This window comes from Lepisosteus platostomus, chromosome 10 (assembly GCF_059453375.1).
Source record: "Lepisosteus platostomus isolate fLepPlt1 chromosome 10, fLepPlt1.hap1, whole genome shotgun sequence".
NCBI classification, from domain to species: Eukaryota; Metazoa; Chordata; class Actinopteri; order Semionotiformes; family Lepisosteidae; genus Lepisosteus; species Lepisosteus platostomus.
The window spans coordinates 38,886,764-38,902,867 of record NC_142620.1 but is presented as its reverse complement, the minus strand read 5'-3'; the positions used below and the strand labels follow the sequence as shown (position 1 = coordinate 38,902,867).

Here is a 16,104-nt window from a genome sequence, read left to right as displayed (position 1 = left end):
TTCTGGCGCACTATGGCTGCCGTCACATCATCCAGGTGGATGCTGCACACTGGTGGTGGTAGAGGGGAGTCCCCATTACCTGTAAAGCGCTTTGAGTGGAGTGTCCAGAAAAGTGCTAAATAAGTGTAAGCAATTATTAATTATTATTATTATTTTTACCTCTGAGTGGCAGCTGAGGCAGCAGCGTCCAGAGCAAACTGCCTCATGACGCTCTCTTCTAGATACTTCTGCTCCCACTTGGTCATGTCGGCCTCCAGGGCCAAAATCCTCTCTTCCTTCTCCCGCAGGTGCTCCATCAGTGCTGTGGCATTGTATTCCGAAGTGTTACTGTTCTGAGAGCTGCCTTGCCGCTACAAAAGATGCAGACAAGGAAGGTTACATCTTCGCCTTTCACACAACAGAACCAAATATTAATATCAATTTATTTGGTTGACACTTTTATCACAATGACCTTTATCTTATATATTCATACAACATATAACAAAGTGCATACATTTTGGTACCCATTTACAGTATATAGCTGAGTTTGCTGCATTTATCTATCTGGGTATAAGGCCTTACTCAAGAATTCAGAAGCAGTGTCTGCACTTGGGATTTGAACCCATGGGCTTCCTAACAGGAGTCCAGAGCCCTAACCTCTACCACACCCTTGTCTGATAACATACTACTTGTTATTAATTCTTTGTGCCCTGCTTCCTTCTTCTCCTGTTATATATTAAATGTATTTAATTTTTAAATTGCATTAGAGAACAGGGTTTCTCCAGGTTTTCATACTAGTTAGGCTCCGGCTCTTAGTGAGGCTTAAAAAACCTTTAATTAAGATTAGTTTTGTCCTCAATTTCAGACTTGAAACAGAAGTGTAGGATTGTTGTTTTCCTTTAATTCTCTAAACAATATTGGAAAGCAACCACAAAACAGTTTGCAGTAAAATGAGGTAAATCAAGCACTGTTAACTATAAAAAGGCTCAATTGCTCAACAGACACCTGGTCACTAAAACAATAATAGAACTGCCCAAAAAGCCACATCTTGGTACAGAATTCATGATTAATTAAATTACCATGTTAAAAGTTGCCACTACTTCCACAAAAGTCTCTTCAAGCAAGTAGATCAATTAAAGGGCTTGATTAGGCTCAATAATTTAGATTAAATGAAAATCAGAAGAAATATCCTAGAGAAATTTGTGAAATTGAATTTGAACATTAGCTTAAGCTGCATGTGTATTCTTTCTATTTATTATCCACTTATAACTCACTTTATATATCTTTGCATTCCATGGGTAAGTTAAAAAAAAAACACATTGCCTGTGATTTTGCTCCAGTGTTTTATCTTGGCTTTTTAGGTATTAATATGGGGTCAAACAAATACAAAAAGTGGCATTAAACTTGAAACAAGCACATTCTGACATATTCAAGACACCATCCTAATGTAACCTCTAGCTGTCAAATTCCTCCTTAAAGAGCAGATCCCAGGATCAACAAATGTAAACAGGATATTGCTGTTTAATCGACTTTGAACTCTCACCCACATTTAGAGTGTCACTGGTGAATCATGTAAAACATGCCTTACTGAAATGGTGCGATGAAAATAATAGCCGAACTGAATTTGAAATGAGGAAAACAACTTGACAAAGGAATGTAGAAAAAACACATATTTTTAAAAAACAAGTAATTCTCAACTGAAGTACCCATTTTGATACCTATTTAAAAGATGTTTCATGAGACAAAACATACATAAATGTACAGCTTCAAAGCACTATTTCACTATTTGTAGCACAAGTGGCATCAATATGTATTCCTTGGGGCCTTAAAAAGTCATGGAGAGGGGATGCATTCTGGAACAGGGGGTTCCCTCAGGCTTTTCTTTGAAAGGAAAGGCAGACATATTTCCAATGAGGCTTCTGCTAACCCTCCCTGCTCTAATGCCAGTTCAGGCCTTGGCTGAGGTTTGGCTCATGGATGGTCCCCCACCTGTTGCATGCGCAGTGACTCCAGTTCCCTTTCTAGCCGGGTCCGGAGGCGATGTTCTAGCTGCTCCCTCTTCTCGCAGGCAGCCTGCAGCTGAGCCAAGGCCTGCTGCATGCGTTCCACCTTCTCCACATACACCTGCTTCTTCTTCAGCTGGGAAACAGCAGGCCCAGGTTAAACACCACAGAAATACACAGGTTCTGGTGCATATTGACAATAACTGGCAAAATATTGCTTAAGAGCAAATTGTTAATGGGCTTTAAAACATGGAGTATTCCACCCAACCCTCCATTTTCTAACTGCTTTATCCAATACAGGGTCATGGCGGAGCCCGAGCCTATTTCTGCAAGCAACGGGCTCATGGAAAGATTCACCCTGGATGGGGTGCCAGTCCATCTCAGGGCACACACAGACACAAACAAGCACACACTTACACCAGGCCCAATTTTCCCAGAAGCCAATTGACCTATCAATACGTCTTTGAAGTGTGGAAAGAAACTGGAGAGCATGGAAGAAACCCACACGAACACAGAAAAAAAAAACATAAATATGGGGTGCACCCCAGGTCCAGAATTGAACCCAGGCCCCAGCACTGTAAAAGTATTGTTGCCACCCAACATGTATAATTCAACGTTTTTTACCCAGGACAATTGAATAGATTTTTGCTTGCCCGTTGCCTGCTATAGTTGCTATCATTGCTCATTTACTTGTAGGTAACATTAAAGCCAGACAGCATATATTATAAAAAAGCGGGGATTCCCAACCCTGTTCCTAGAAGAACATTGTCTATTGATTTCACTTCAGCTGAGCTCTAACTCTGCAATGCTAAATGACGATTGATTTAAACTGATTGCTTGTTCAAACTTGTTTAGTTTCTTTGGTAGGTCCTAAGTGTCAGAAAGACCCTAATTCAAGGGTACCATTTCTAACATTCCATCTTACCTGATCAGCTCTTACTATAGTTTTCAATTGATGATAAACAGAAATAGATGTGAATGATACTGTATAAGACAGTGACAGTGTTTTTCCTCCTGCAAAGATCCAATTGGTTACATGTCAAGCAATACACCTGAATGAGAACAGCTCCTAATCTGAGAAACAGGGTCGATATCAATTACAATCCCACTTGACTTTTTAAAATTTACAAATAAGCCACAAATAGAAAACTGAAATAAATTAGATTCTGATTAAGAATGCAGGTGTAGAAAAAAAACAAACAGAACAGACATGTTCTTCCAGGAACAGAATTTCTGAACAAATGGTTTAAAGTATTAAAATGCAACAGAAGGAAATACAGACAGGTCAATTACATGGCCTGTGGTCTGCACAGGATATCTGATCCTGTATTTGTTTGCCAAAAGTACTAACTAGTTCTTGACAAAGTAAAATATAAAATGAAGATATATTTAGCAGTATTTTCATCTTTCTTTATTTTTTTAAGAGTAAATGTTGCTACTCCAGGTTCTGATGTGTGCTTGTTCAATTTAGTTACTTCTGTTACATTGACATGCGATTGTCAGGGAACCATCTCAATGATTTCAAAAGAAGGGTTTAATCAAAAACAGGAGCAGTCCCAAGTACACAGAGGCAGTCTTCAAAAAAAGCTGCTTTTGGCTGGAGTATCAACATTATTTCTCAGCTTCTCCAGGTTCAAACCCGGTCATCACACTGTTATAAGAAAACTTATGCAAAACCTTAAACTAATTTTTATACTTTTTTCCAAAAATAATGGAAAGTTAAGTTTTCAATAGTGTCCACAACAAAAAGTCTAAGAAAAACGGGAAATTAAGACAGAATATCCAAGTTGTACAAACTGCTACAGTCCATAGTTTTAGTGGACATAAAGGGGACAATTATCTACTTGTTTTCATCTACATTCAATTCGCTTGCTTTCTAGAACTTTGCATGACCCATCTCAAGAGGAATGCAGAATACGGACATAGAGGATTCAGCTACACTTTTATGAGGATCAGCACATAAGTTTAATTTCATTGTCAAAATGATAATGAGGAAGGGGTGTACTGCTTTTCTGCAGCTGTCAGGACTTTGTTAGTGTTTAAATGTTCCTGTGAGAGATCTTGAATTTGTTCAATTTTTGTGGGGGATTCTTCATGTAGATTCCCATTTCCTCCCTCTAGTTTCTAGCAGGGCTTATTTAGATATTATCACATCTTCCAAGCATTTATTGTCAGAAAGGGCCTGGCTGGGCTGTTACTGTGAATTGTTTTTCACCTATGCCTCCTTTTCTTCTCTTGCATCTCTGCACTTGTTAGCCAGTGTTGGAGCTCAGCAAGAGTGGCCATCCCCTGCTGCTGGAGACTGTGGCTGCTGTTCTTAGAATTTTCTAGGTCATCACTCACCTCCTTTAGTTTCTCCTCAAGTGTGCGTGTGCTTTCAGGCTAGCTGGGCTGCAGCTGGCTGCTCTGTGTCTCAAAGGGAGCCATTTTAGATTCCCAGATTTTTCTTTGCTGTTTGTTAGCCTGCAGGGCCTGACTCTTCTTTCTAGGCTCACCAGAGTTTTGTCACACAGATTCTTCAGCTCTGCTTGAAGGCTGCGGCTATAGCTCTGGGACCTTTTCAGCTCATAGTTCACCTCTTTTAGTTGACTATGAAATGTGCATACACTTTCAGCCTGTCTGGACTGCAGCCTGCTGATCTGGGTCTTACATGTGTTAATGTTGAGTAATGTAGGGTGTTAATGCAGGTTCTTCCTGTTCACCAGCCTGTAGGGCTCTACACTTCTCACTCAGTTTACAGGTTAATTTGATACACGCGTGACAGGTTTTCTAGTTTTGTAACTTGCTGGCTCCCTATTTATTTAGTGTCCATCTGCAGGTCAAACCACATACTGTAGATGCATTCACCCACTGTAAAGATCTACAAGAGTACCAGTGCTGCTGGCTCTGAACCCTGGTGTCCAGGTTCTGTTCAATCACACTGACTTGGTTCTGGCAGATGGGGCACATGTTAAGATTTGGAACCATGAGCCCTTTTGTCATGGACACTCAACATCTCCTTTGACTGGCCTCCTGAAGCACGGTTTTGCTCTGGAAGGTTCCAATCTGGATCTCTTTGTTTTCCCTCATCCAGCAATAATTGCCATAAGATGAACTTGTCTTCCTTGGTCTTAGGGCACAGCAGGGTTGGGTTAATGTTAATGTAGTTCATACATGTGTACTGGCAACAGATCTCCTGAAATTGACTTTCCTCTTTCCTGGGCAGGAAATCTTTCGCCTTCCTAAGAAGGCCAACAGGTGTCGTCCCCACTTCCCCGCGCAAGACAAAATGCATGGCAGTATTCATTGGATTGGTACAGCAGTGCCAATCATACATGTGTACCATGCGGGGCAGAGCGGTGGCTCTGTGGCTAAGGATCTGCGTCTGTGACTGGAAGGTTGCTGGTTCAAATCCCCCGGCTGGCAGAGGAATCCTACTCCATTGGGCCCCTGAGCAAGGCCCTTAACCCCAACTGCTCAAGGGGCACCGTACAATGGCAGACCCTACACTCTGACCCCAAGCTTCTCTTCCTGTCTGTGTCTCTGTGGAGAAAAGCTGGGGTATGGGAAAAGATGAATTCCTAATGCAAGAAATTGTATAGGGCTAATAAAGAAACATTATTAACAATCATGCCCAGACCCAACAACACTATAAAACAGCCACACTATGTAACTTTTGGGGCACTCCTCCCACACTGAACAAGCCCAGTCAATCACCAGAGGCAGTGCCAGTCCTTCCTGCAATACTGCCTCACTGCCTGTGCCAGAGAGTTGGGTCCCATTATCCTCATGGCTTCCTTTTCCTCCCAGAAGCTTCACAAGGTTTTGGAGAGGGGTCAGTCCTTATCACATCATCTCCATACATTGCCAGAACCAGAGCTTTACCATCACGTTGGGTTTTTTTTAATTGAAACAAAAATATGGGGCATCAACTCTATTTTTCAACAATGGCATGCTCCTGGATTTTGGCACCAATTTGTGGCATACTATACTCTTTAACAGCAAGTTTCCTATGGTCAGAAGAAGTAAAGTCCAGAAGGGTTTATTGTAAGATTTCAGGTTCTTACAATAACAATAGTTTTCAAACCACCACTAGCTCCAAGCAGCCCTTTAAATACCAAACAAAAGCGTAATTACAGTACACACGTGAGAACATGGTTCTCATTCCTTGACCCATTACCTAATAATTAAGTAATAAACACTCAGTGTGGCTATCTACAGAGATTAGAGGCTGTATAGGGCCCTAAGATGGCAGTTACAACAGCCCTTTCTTAAGCAGGCTTGCCACAATAACACCATTACAATGCAACTTGTGTAGCTATCGCTGTTGTTCTAAAAAGTCAAGTCTTCACAAACTTAACCAAAGTTAATAACAGTATTTTATACTTTCCGTAATTTCAATCCACACAAAAATATTTCCCCATGTAATACACATGATTGAAATGCTAACATTTGGAGTACCAACAATAATTATTAAATCCAATTTGATCTTGCGTTTCTGCTGGAAGCAAAATAATGTTTTTCTTTGTGAGCAGGCACTTTCTGCAGGAATCTGCAGCAGTCATAAATTTTCTGTGGTTGCAACGGAATTCTTTGAGCTCATGTGAAAGCTGCATTAAGATGTATTAAGATCAGCAATTGCAGAACTATGGCATCCTGTAGTGTCTGGCAAAACTGCTTCACTGATGAGGCTTTTTCATATTGGTTTGCAAAAACTGTTCATTTATTTATTAAAAATATCTGAGAAATACATAAACATGCATTTTAGATTTTTTTTTTAAATGTCTGTTGTGGACATTCATCCTGCGTTTTGGCTGTTCTCTCATCTTAATACAGTCTGACCTCGAGGGGAAAGCACATGCTATACATACTGTACAAGTATGCTATCCAAACTTCTGAACAATATTAGAACATTTTGTACACCATGTCAGCTGAGTCGAATGGCAAAATTATTACTGTATCCTTCCAAAATGCATTCTAGAATGTTTACTCATTCGTAATACTTCATAAGCAAACCTATACTTTTTTCTGGTATCAGCCTATAAAAGCCATTTTAATTAAATATAAATGCTTATAAATGCATAAGGAGATAACCAATATGAGAGATTCTGGCTACTTTGTGTCATATTGTAAACTGTGCATCAGTTAAACTATCTTCTTTATACTCATATTTTGTATAAGCTGATAGACTCACTTCCTCCTCCAGCTTCACCACCTTGGCCTGCGCATTGTTCAGAGCCTGGTCCCGGATTTCAATGTGCCTTCGCTGGTCTTCATTGGTGGAGCGCAGGGCATTCAGTTCGATCTCTAGCTTTTCCTTCTCCCTCAAGGTCTCCTTGTCTGCAAAGCCAAAATGGAGTCAACTTACCAATTAAGATACAAAAGAGTGTTCGTCCATAAATTTAAATCTACTTCAGTACTTAACAAGGTTAAACATTTCTAAACTATATATATGCATTTGTCGGAAAATAAAAAGTGCACAGCTATCTGAAAGCCAGAAAACAGAGTTCCTGCAGCTGATTTGCAGAGTCAGTCAAAACGTTTTGATGAAGAACTCAGTATTCCATGAAAATCGCTTTAAACCTTTTTATGTATCTTAATGACGAAATGTTTGATAAAAATGTAAACAGATGCTGATTTTAAGTTTTACATTAATCAGGTGACAGACTCCAAAAAGAGCTCCAGGTTAAGTCTAACGACATGATATTTCTTAATATGTAGGTATATGGTTGCTTTTCAGTTTCAATTATTCAGTTAGCAACAATTCTGTTAACCAAATCCTCTGGATTAACTCTTTTGAAATGACAAAAAGGGTAAGCGCACATTTTGAAAGCACCAAAATCTAAGCCAAAAAAGGTTTTGCAGACATACAAAGCCCAAGCCACAAAATATTTACAGTAAGATTAAATACAAAAATTGTGCATTACACCTGTTTGTTTTGTATGTTCTAGTAACTTTCATGATGCAGACAGATATATCCACTGGTCTGTTGTAATAAAACATTTACTCACTCTGAGCAAGCAGCTGGGAGATGGTCTTACGGTTGTCTTCTGATCCCTCATACTCTTTTGCAGACAGCTGTTTGTTGGCAGATTCCATGCGCTCTATAGTGAATGAAAGCAATTTATTACTAAAAACAACCTTTTTCGTCCAAACCAACATTAAAATCATACTATTAAGATCACTTTATTAGCCACACACAATTTCTTGCATTAGGAATTCGTCACATACCCCAGCTTTCTCTCCATGAGACACACAGACAGGGAGAGAAGCTTTGGGTCAGAGTGCAGGGTCAGCCATTGTACAGCGCCCCTGGAGCAGCTGGGGTTAAGCGCCTTGTTCAGGGGGCCAGCGGAGTAGGATTCCTCTGCCAGCCACAGGATTTGAACCGGCAACCTTCCAGCCACTGGCGCAGATCCTTAGCCAGAGCCACATCTCGCCCATGTATTTAAAAATGTAAATCATAACAGCAAAAATGTGTAATCCCCTACAATCCTCATTTGCACATACACTAAATGCTGACATTAAAAAAGACTGGGTTGAGACCTGATTTTGTTCTGTTGAAGAGGATGAAGTAATTTTTTGTATGGATTATTGGTTGTTCCGTCTTTGCTGACTGTATATGTGACCTCCCGTCTATTCTGGCTTAATGTAAGTAGTTTATATAAAAAACATAAAGGTAAAATGAACTTTATAAATGTTCTATCTGTAAATCCTTTAATCACTAAATAGTATTTAAATACCTTAATAGTAAAAAAAGACTGGGATTATGAACTGAATAGCTTTACTTCTGGATTTCCACAGAAACTAAATTGTATTATGAAAATTCCAAATATCAAGATATATTTTTTTAGAAAAATGTTGGTAATAACTTTTAGAATTGGTGCATTAAAGGAGGAAAACTTAAATCTGGGAGAAGATTTAGTCATACCTCACCTATATAAAGATTTTAAAAAGACTTTAACAAACTCCATCAATTCAATTCAGAACACATCAACTGGACAAAAATACTCTAAACAAACAACCTATTATTCTGAAATATACCAATATTTCAGTTTGCAACAATACTGAATGAATGCTCACAGTAAACTTGGGGCAAATGTTAAACAATATTTCTGTGAACAGCATGTTAACTATGTACTGCATGAATAAGAGTGTTTTGTAAACTAATGAAAAACATAATGAAAGGCATTAAAAGCACAACAAATGCCACTAGTTTCAATACTTGTAGCATTTTTCATGCCTCACTATAATAATGAACCAAAACCATCCAGATACAAATCTAATGAAGCCTTTGTTCTTTGGACAGTGCAAAGTACTGTATATCCTTTTAAAAATTAAAGCAAATATCAATGTAATGTTCAGTTTTCATAATCTGGGAATTTTTCAGTCTACTGTGGTGAGTTATAGAGTATTATTGGCTTTACTTACAACAACCATTAAGAGAAAAAGTAGATCATTTAGAATTATGTTTTTTTTCCACAAACAATCTTCAATTTTCACACAGGACTAAGAAGCATTGACACATTTTTTAATTTTTTAATTGTCCCTTCACTGTCTAGGAATTAATGCGTAGCCTCTTCAAATAGACCTGCAGACAATGACATATATGACAGTGTAACTTAGAACATTCACTATAACTCTTTTATTTAAATTCAGAAATGTTGTGTTATCATCAGTGTCTTCAAGAAATCTGGCTTTTGTTTGATTAATTCTTTAGAAATTACCCTTTCGCCATTCTCACTCATCCTTTGAATTTCCATTAAAACTGATCCAGCCATGCCTATCTGGCCATACCTCACCTCTTAAGTCTCTGTTGAAGTCGTGTAATCGGCGAATCTCCAGTTCCAGTTTGTTCCTCATGGTCTTCTCCAGAGCCTCTCTCTTGGAGGAGGATTTGGCCAGATTCTCATAGGCCTCCGATACACGCTGGATCTCTGTCTCCAGCTGGGGTGGGAAAAAAAATTAAACACTTTTAAAATTAATCTACTGTGCTGTACATGACAAGACCACAGTGAAGACTGAGTTTCTGTGGTTACTTCATTGGTTGGACTTGGGATCTAAGGCAGTCTGGCAACGACCTACTGTATTATAGGAACCAATGAAGGCAGAGATTAATTCAATGGTGTACTAACTACAACTTTGACCCACCACATATGGGAAAACTTGCAAGTGCACCTTGTGTAAGTAGATGCAAATTCTGATTCTGCCTTTATATGTTAGCATTTACTGTATTGTCTGCAGTTTACTTCAGTTTTAGGCAAATGTGGCAAATAATTGCAGCAGTTTTTGTAGTGTGTGACCACATGCAATTCTAGCACTGAAAGTTTCACTTATTCCACAAATAACAGAGTACTAGTGTAGAGTTTCTGAGAAAAACTGCCTATGTACAACAGCAATAAAAAATCACATTTAGACCAGTCATTTAAAATAAAAATATTCCCACAGACCTATCCAGAAATCCTACCTTCTGCAGTTTGGCCACTTTTTCACAGCACATTTCCAGCTCCTGCTTCAGCATTCGATTTTCATCCGAGAGCATTTCCACCATCTGCTGAGCCCGGGAAACCATGGCGTAGGGGTCCCCTTGAAAGGAGTGGCTATGATGGAGGTGCTGCTGGGACCTTGGCGATGACATGTAGGGGTCTCCTACATGGTAAGGCGGCCCGCGCAGAGTATGAGGAGGGAGCGAGGCCAGGCTGAAGGTGTCCCCCTGGTGGGAACCGGGTCCATGGGGGCTTCGAGGGCCAGGTGGGAAAGGCTCCCCTGAGTGAAGGTGCTGAGAGGGGGGGTAAGGAGACCCCATCATGCTACTGTGGGTGGAGGACTGGGCCAGAGAGATGGAGCCCACAGAGGTCATGGAAGACGTGGGGCTGTGGTGGTGGACAGGTCTCTGAGAATGACCAGAGTTCTCCTGGGTTTGTCTGTAATGAAAGAACAGAAAGTTCAACACGATTTAATACTCTGGCAAGGATAATTTTTTACAACTATTCCATTAGATTTCTAGATTTTTTTCTTGGTACTATCATAAACGTCACCACTAAAAGTCTATCACCTGATTAATGTGTGTCTATTAAGAGGTTTTACTACTCACATTGATAAAAGTGCAGCCTATTGTACTATACACCTAAATTATTTTCTAGATATCCTGTAGATTTATTTATGGTTTTCCATTTATTTAAGACTATGGAAAAATTCCTCCATTCACAAAATTGATTTTTTTCCTGGAAGAGTCTTAGGGCTCTTAGGGTCTTCAAGACTCAGCGTCTTCCTGATTTTGGGCCAACTTTTTTCATGTTTTTTAGGAAATGCAGTGCCCTTTTCCTCTTATATGTATGGTTTTGCCTATTCTTTGCCCAGAAAGTATGATGACAGTAGAATGTGGAAAAGGCAAGGGATGACAAAGCATCTCTCTTTTGACAAAGCACCTCACAAATTTATTCCTGCAATTAAGATGTGCATCTTACTTTAATTAAAAATATGAAAAGATGCATGAGTTCAAAAAAGGACCAGGGATTAGTAAAATGTTCTTCTCAGCTCAAAAGGTTTTAAACCTTAAAATGTAAAACATGCCATTTCACCCAAAATTAAAAGCAAGGACACTACTTATTTACACTGAGTGGGCACTTTATTAGGTACATCTACCTAACAGCAAGTTGGTCCCCCATTTGCCCTCAGAACAGCCTAATTCATCGAAGCATGGACTCAACAAGGTGTCACAGGGATGCTGGGCCATATTGACTCCAATGTGTCTCAAAGTTGTTGCAAATTAGTTGGTGGTGGATCTGTACTCTGAATAGCTTGTTCCAACTCATCCCACAAATTGATTTGATTGAGATCTGGTGACTGGGGAGGCCACATGCATTAAACTGAATTCACTGTCATGTTCCTGGAACCATTTCAGGACTTTCCTAGCCCTTTGGTATGGAGCATCATCCTCCTCAAACAGCCCATTCGTGGATGGGTATACTGATGCCAAGAAGGGATGCACTTGATTGGCAAGGATGTTCAGATATACTGTGGCGACGTTGCTCTACTCGTATCAAGGGACTCAATGTATGCCACAAAAATACACCCCACACCATTACACCGCCACCTCCAGCCTGCATTTTTGACACCCAGCAGGATGAATCCATGGATGGGTAGTTTTTCCATATCCTGGTCCTCACATCAGCGTTAAACAGCAGGAACGTGGATTCATGAGACCAGGTGATGTGATATTTTTCCAATCCTCCAGTGTCCAGTGTTTGTGTTCCTTAGCTCACTGGAACCACACCATCTTGTTTTTCGCAGAGAGGAGTGGAACTCAGTTGGGCCGTTGTCTGCCATACCTCATCCGTGACTAGGTGTGACGAGTTGTGCGTTCCGCGTTCTGATTTGCCTCTGTCGTCCCCACTGTTGTCCTCAGTTGTGTTTTGACTGACTGTAGCCTGTCTGTAGCTCTGCACGAGTCGTGTCAGCCTTTGTCGGCCCCTTTCATCAATGGTTTGTTTCCGACTAGAGGATTGCTGCTAGCTAGATATTATTTGGGTGGTAGCCCATTCCCAGTACACCCATGACACTGTCGTGCATGAAAATCCCAGCAGAGTTGCTAATATACTCATTCTCGCACATCTGGTCCTCCTTATCAAGCTGTGTTCACATTAATCTTTTGTCTTGTGCATTCTCCCAAAAATTGTACACACACAATCCGTAGGTGCATGCCTACTTGCTTTAAATAGCACTGTCTGCACATATGGAGCAGTCTCACTGATTGAGAGGTCAATTACATAGGAAGGGCAGATGTACTGTACCTAATAAACTGGTCACTCAGTGTAAACACTCTTAAACACGTATTAAGGAACATTTTTAAAGGCATAACCAAAAATCATGGTCTGTTCTGGTAGGAAGCAACTGTTTATTTGAAGTCTTGTATATTGTCCATGTAAACTAAAACAGGAAAAGAAGAAGCGGACAACCAGAACCTGTTCCATTTGGAACTCCAAGCAAGAGCTTTTTTATCTACACTGTGTTAGATAAATATGAAGATAGCTAAATTTCAGGCAAATAATCAAATCTATTATTAAGTAAGCAACTAACCTGCTTAAAAAATAACTATCAAGTAGGAACATGTTGCATGTGACGCAAATAAAAGACAACAGCATTTCAATGTGAAGTGTAATAAGCTAGTAATGAGGTCTGTCCTAAGAAAATGATTTAAAGATAATTCTTTCTTGTGGGTCTATCAGAATATATATATATATTTCAGAAGGCCTCTTTTCTTGGCTATTTTAAATATAACCATAGGGATTTTAAAATTAAGTGAAATGTAACCACTAAAACACAAATTTTAAGTTTTAAAAATCTGTTACATAGACTACACCATTACTGTCTAGTCAGATATGATATAAAACACTACTCTGAGCATTTTTTTCCGATAAGAAAATTCAAATAGTTTTTGCAACTTGAAAAATGTTACCGCTTATTTTGAGATGTGAAACAGAAAGAATTGTTGCAGCTGATAAGTCATGTGGCTCAGAGGTAGACGACAGAGAACATGTCTGTACAGGTTTTTAGCAAGAGGTTAGAAGGTAAAGGGTGATCTGAATGCTGCCTACAATGGTGAAATGTGTACTGAGCCTTACCTGACAGCTCCATAGTCAGGTGGAGGCTGATACCGGACATGGGGCACATCAGCCCTGCCTTGCTGGCTTGCCCGGTGGTCAGGGAAGTAGTGACCTGGCTCCTGCATCTTGGGGGGGGAAACCATGTTCTTGAAGGGGTAGTCTGGTGGCGGGCCCCTGTGCTGGATGTTTGGTTTGTAGAAGTCCCCTGGGGGCCCAGGAGGAGGCTGTGGGGAGAGGGGGGCACTCGTCACAGGAGCATGGGCTTTGACTCCACTGGTTGCCAGGGACAGCTGCATAAGGCGCTCACTGAGGGAGCGCACGTGGCCCTGCTTCAGGTCCTTCAGGCCCTCGTCTTGGTGCACCTTGCCACCGCTGACTCGCTGCACTGTTGGCCGCCCCTCAGTCCGCACCTTCTGATTGGTCACCCCAGTCACGTAAAAGGCCGCTCCCACTGTGGGTGGTATCTGCTGCTGACCTCTGAAATACTGAGACTGAACTTTGGCTTCCTCATAGGTGGGCAGCTCCTCAGCGCTGGGCCCCTGTCCTCCTCCGCCTCCACCTCCACCTCTCCCCGACGAGGCCAGCTGCTTCTCCATTCCACTGTCGGCCTGCAGCTCCTGGCCCTGAGGCTCCTGCCGGGCGATGTGAGGGACCATGGAGTGGTCTTCGCCTTGGTTACCAGCTGTCCCGTAGGACACTCCACTCACTGGGCCCTGCTGTTGCTGCTGCTGTTGCTGCTGCAGAGCAAGGTAGTTTCTACTCTCCCCGGGATTGCCATAGCGGAGCTGCTCCTGTAGGAGGCGCTGTAAGACAGTGTTGCTGCCACTGCTGCTGCTGCTGGATCCATCCTCCGCGGCCCTCATGTCAATCTCCCGCAGGCCGCGGACTTCGTGGAATGAAGAACTTCTGCCACGTTCAATGCTCCCTGTGTGTGAGACATTCATGCATAATTTATCACAATTGATGCAAATACTAACCATTAAGCTTCCAAACACAAACAGGGGAAAGGAAGACTCAACCAATGGGGTAAAATGCAGAGACAAGTATTGGGTGTTAGTACTGATTTTATCTTTTTGTAGGTATCCATTAACAGCATATATTCATTGGGAAAAAACAACACACAGCATGAATGGAAAATGCTGTAAAAACACAGCCACCATAATCCTCTGAACCTGGAAAAGTTAAAACAGCCACCTAACCCAGAAAATGTTTAACACACTGAATGATAGCCATTCACCTAATGCGATCACTTTCTCAAATCATAAGGTTTAGATGAGGTTTTGAAAAATGTTTATTTAATACTTGTATATATTAATAATAAATAATATAATTATGGTATATATAAAAAATATAAAACATTGGCAAAAGACACGGTCTTTTAATCGTTTTCCAGCTGTACTTTCACATTCAGTGTGTTAAAGGTTGCCCCTGAGTCTAATGAGAACCCTTTCAGCAAGAGAAGAAAAACGGTATTGTCATACACAGCAAAAAAAAAAATAACTTAGAGAAATTAAAGACAGTGCATTGTAAAAACATCTAGATTCATAGAAGCTGGTTTCTTTTAGTTCTTGCAAGTCCACAGTTCACTGCAATTAAACCATCCACCCCTTTTAATGCTGTTTTAGAAGAAACAACAGTATTTTACTACCAAACAGAATCCATTTCACAAAGGAGAAACAGAGTAACCTTTGCACTCCTAATTTCCAATTTTGTAAACTGTCAGAAAAATGAGTAATTTCAACATCTGCCATGATTAAAAAGGCACAATAAAAATGCCAGAGATTAAAAGCAAATGGTTAGCACTCACTGTAAAACATGCAAAGTCATTATGAAGAAACCACACAAAGAACTGTTAGAAATAAAATTCAAATGTTGAAACAGGATTATAGTGGTCACTAATGGACTTCAAAGAGTTGTTTTTTAATTATATTTGAGGTGATAAACATAAGATACTGTTGTCATTTAAACACTACAAAAGAGCATACCATTTGCTAGAACATAAATAAAGTAAAAAAATGAAGTCAATGCGCATTAGTTCATCACCACTGTATCATAACTTTAATGGCAACAGTACAGAGTGGTTTCTGTTAATGACCCTGAATGTTCATTGTTAGCAATCTAATTGTTAATACAGCATCTATTAATAATGAAGGTGAAATTATTACATCTATTGCTTTCAGAAATTCTTCTCATTCTCAAGGAGGATGAAGCTTTTTTCCGAAACATCTGTGGTAAATAAATATATTTAGGACACAAGTCAGGTTTTGGCATCTGTAGTTGCTCAAGGCTCAAACAAAAACAAAAGAAGAAAAATAATCAATGTTATGATTTCCCTCACAAATCAGCTTCAGCTACATTTTCAAGATCAATATAACAATCACCAACATGCTTTAATTACACTTTCAAAATCAATGTCATGATCTCCCAAACACATTACTATACTTTCAAAATTTATTACCTCCCAGAGCCACAGTTTTGAAAATCAATGTAACAATTTCATCACACATCAGTCGCACTTGAAAATCAATGTCAAGATC

The 16,104-nt window shown here is 40.1% G+C and overlaps 1 protein-coding gene across 5 annotated transcripts in view; it reads right to left on the bottom strand.

Annotated features, from left to right (window-relative positions):
- amot (angiomotin) overlaps positions 1–16,104 on the bottom strand; it is a 45,367-nt gene that overhangs the window by 10,862 nt on the left and 18,401 nt on the right. For 3 of the 5 annotated variants that reach the window (XM_088648947.1, XM_088648948.1, XM_088648949.1), the window contains exons 3-10: positions 15,733–15,793; positions 13,586–14,492; positions 10,429–10,885; positions 9,764–9,908; positions 7,973–8,065; positions 7,156–7,301; positions 1,969–2,118; positions 160–350 (exon numbers count right to left, since the gene is read on the bottom strand). In XM_088648947.1, the coding sequence (XP_088505073.1) occupies positions 160–350; positions 1,969–2,118; positions 7,156–7,301; positions 7,973–8,065; positions 9,764–9,908; positions 10,429–10,885; positions 13,586–14,492; positions 15,733–15,793 (2,150 nt within the window). The remainder of the gene's footprint in view (positions 1–159; positions 351–1,968; positions 2,119–7,155; positions 7,302–7,972; positions 8,066–9,763; positions 9,909–10,428; positions 10,886–13,585; positions 14,493–15,732; positions 15,794–16,104) is intronic. The other 2 variants (XM_088648945.1, XM_088648946.1) reach the window with 1 other exon arrangement.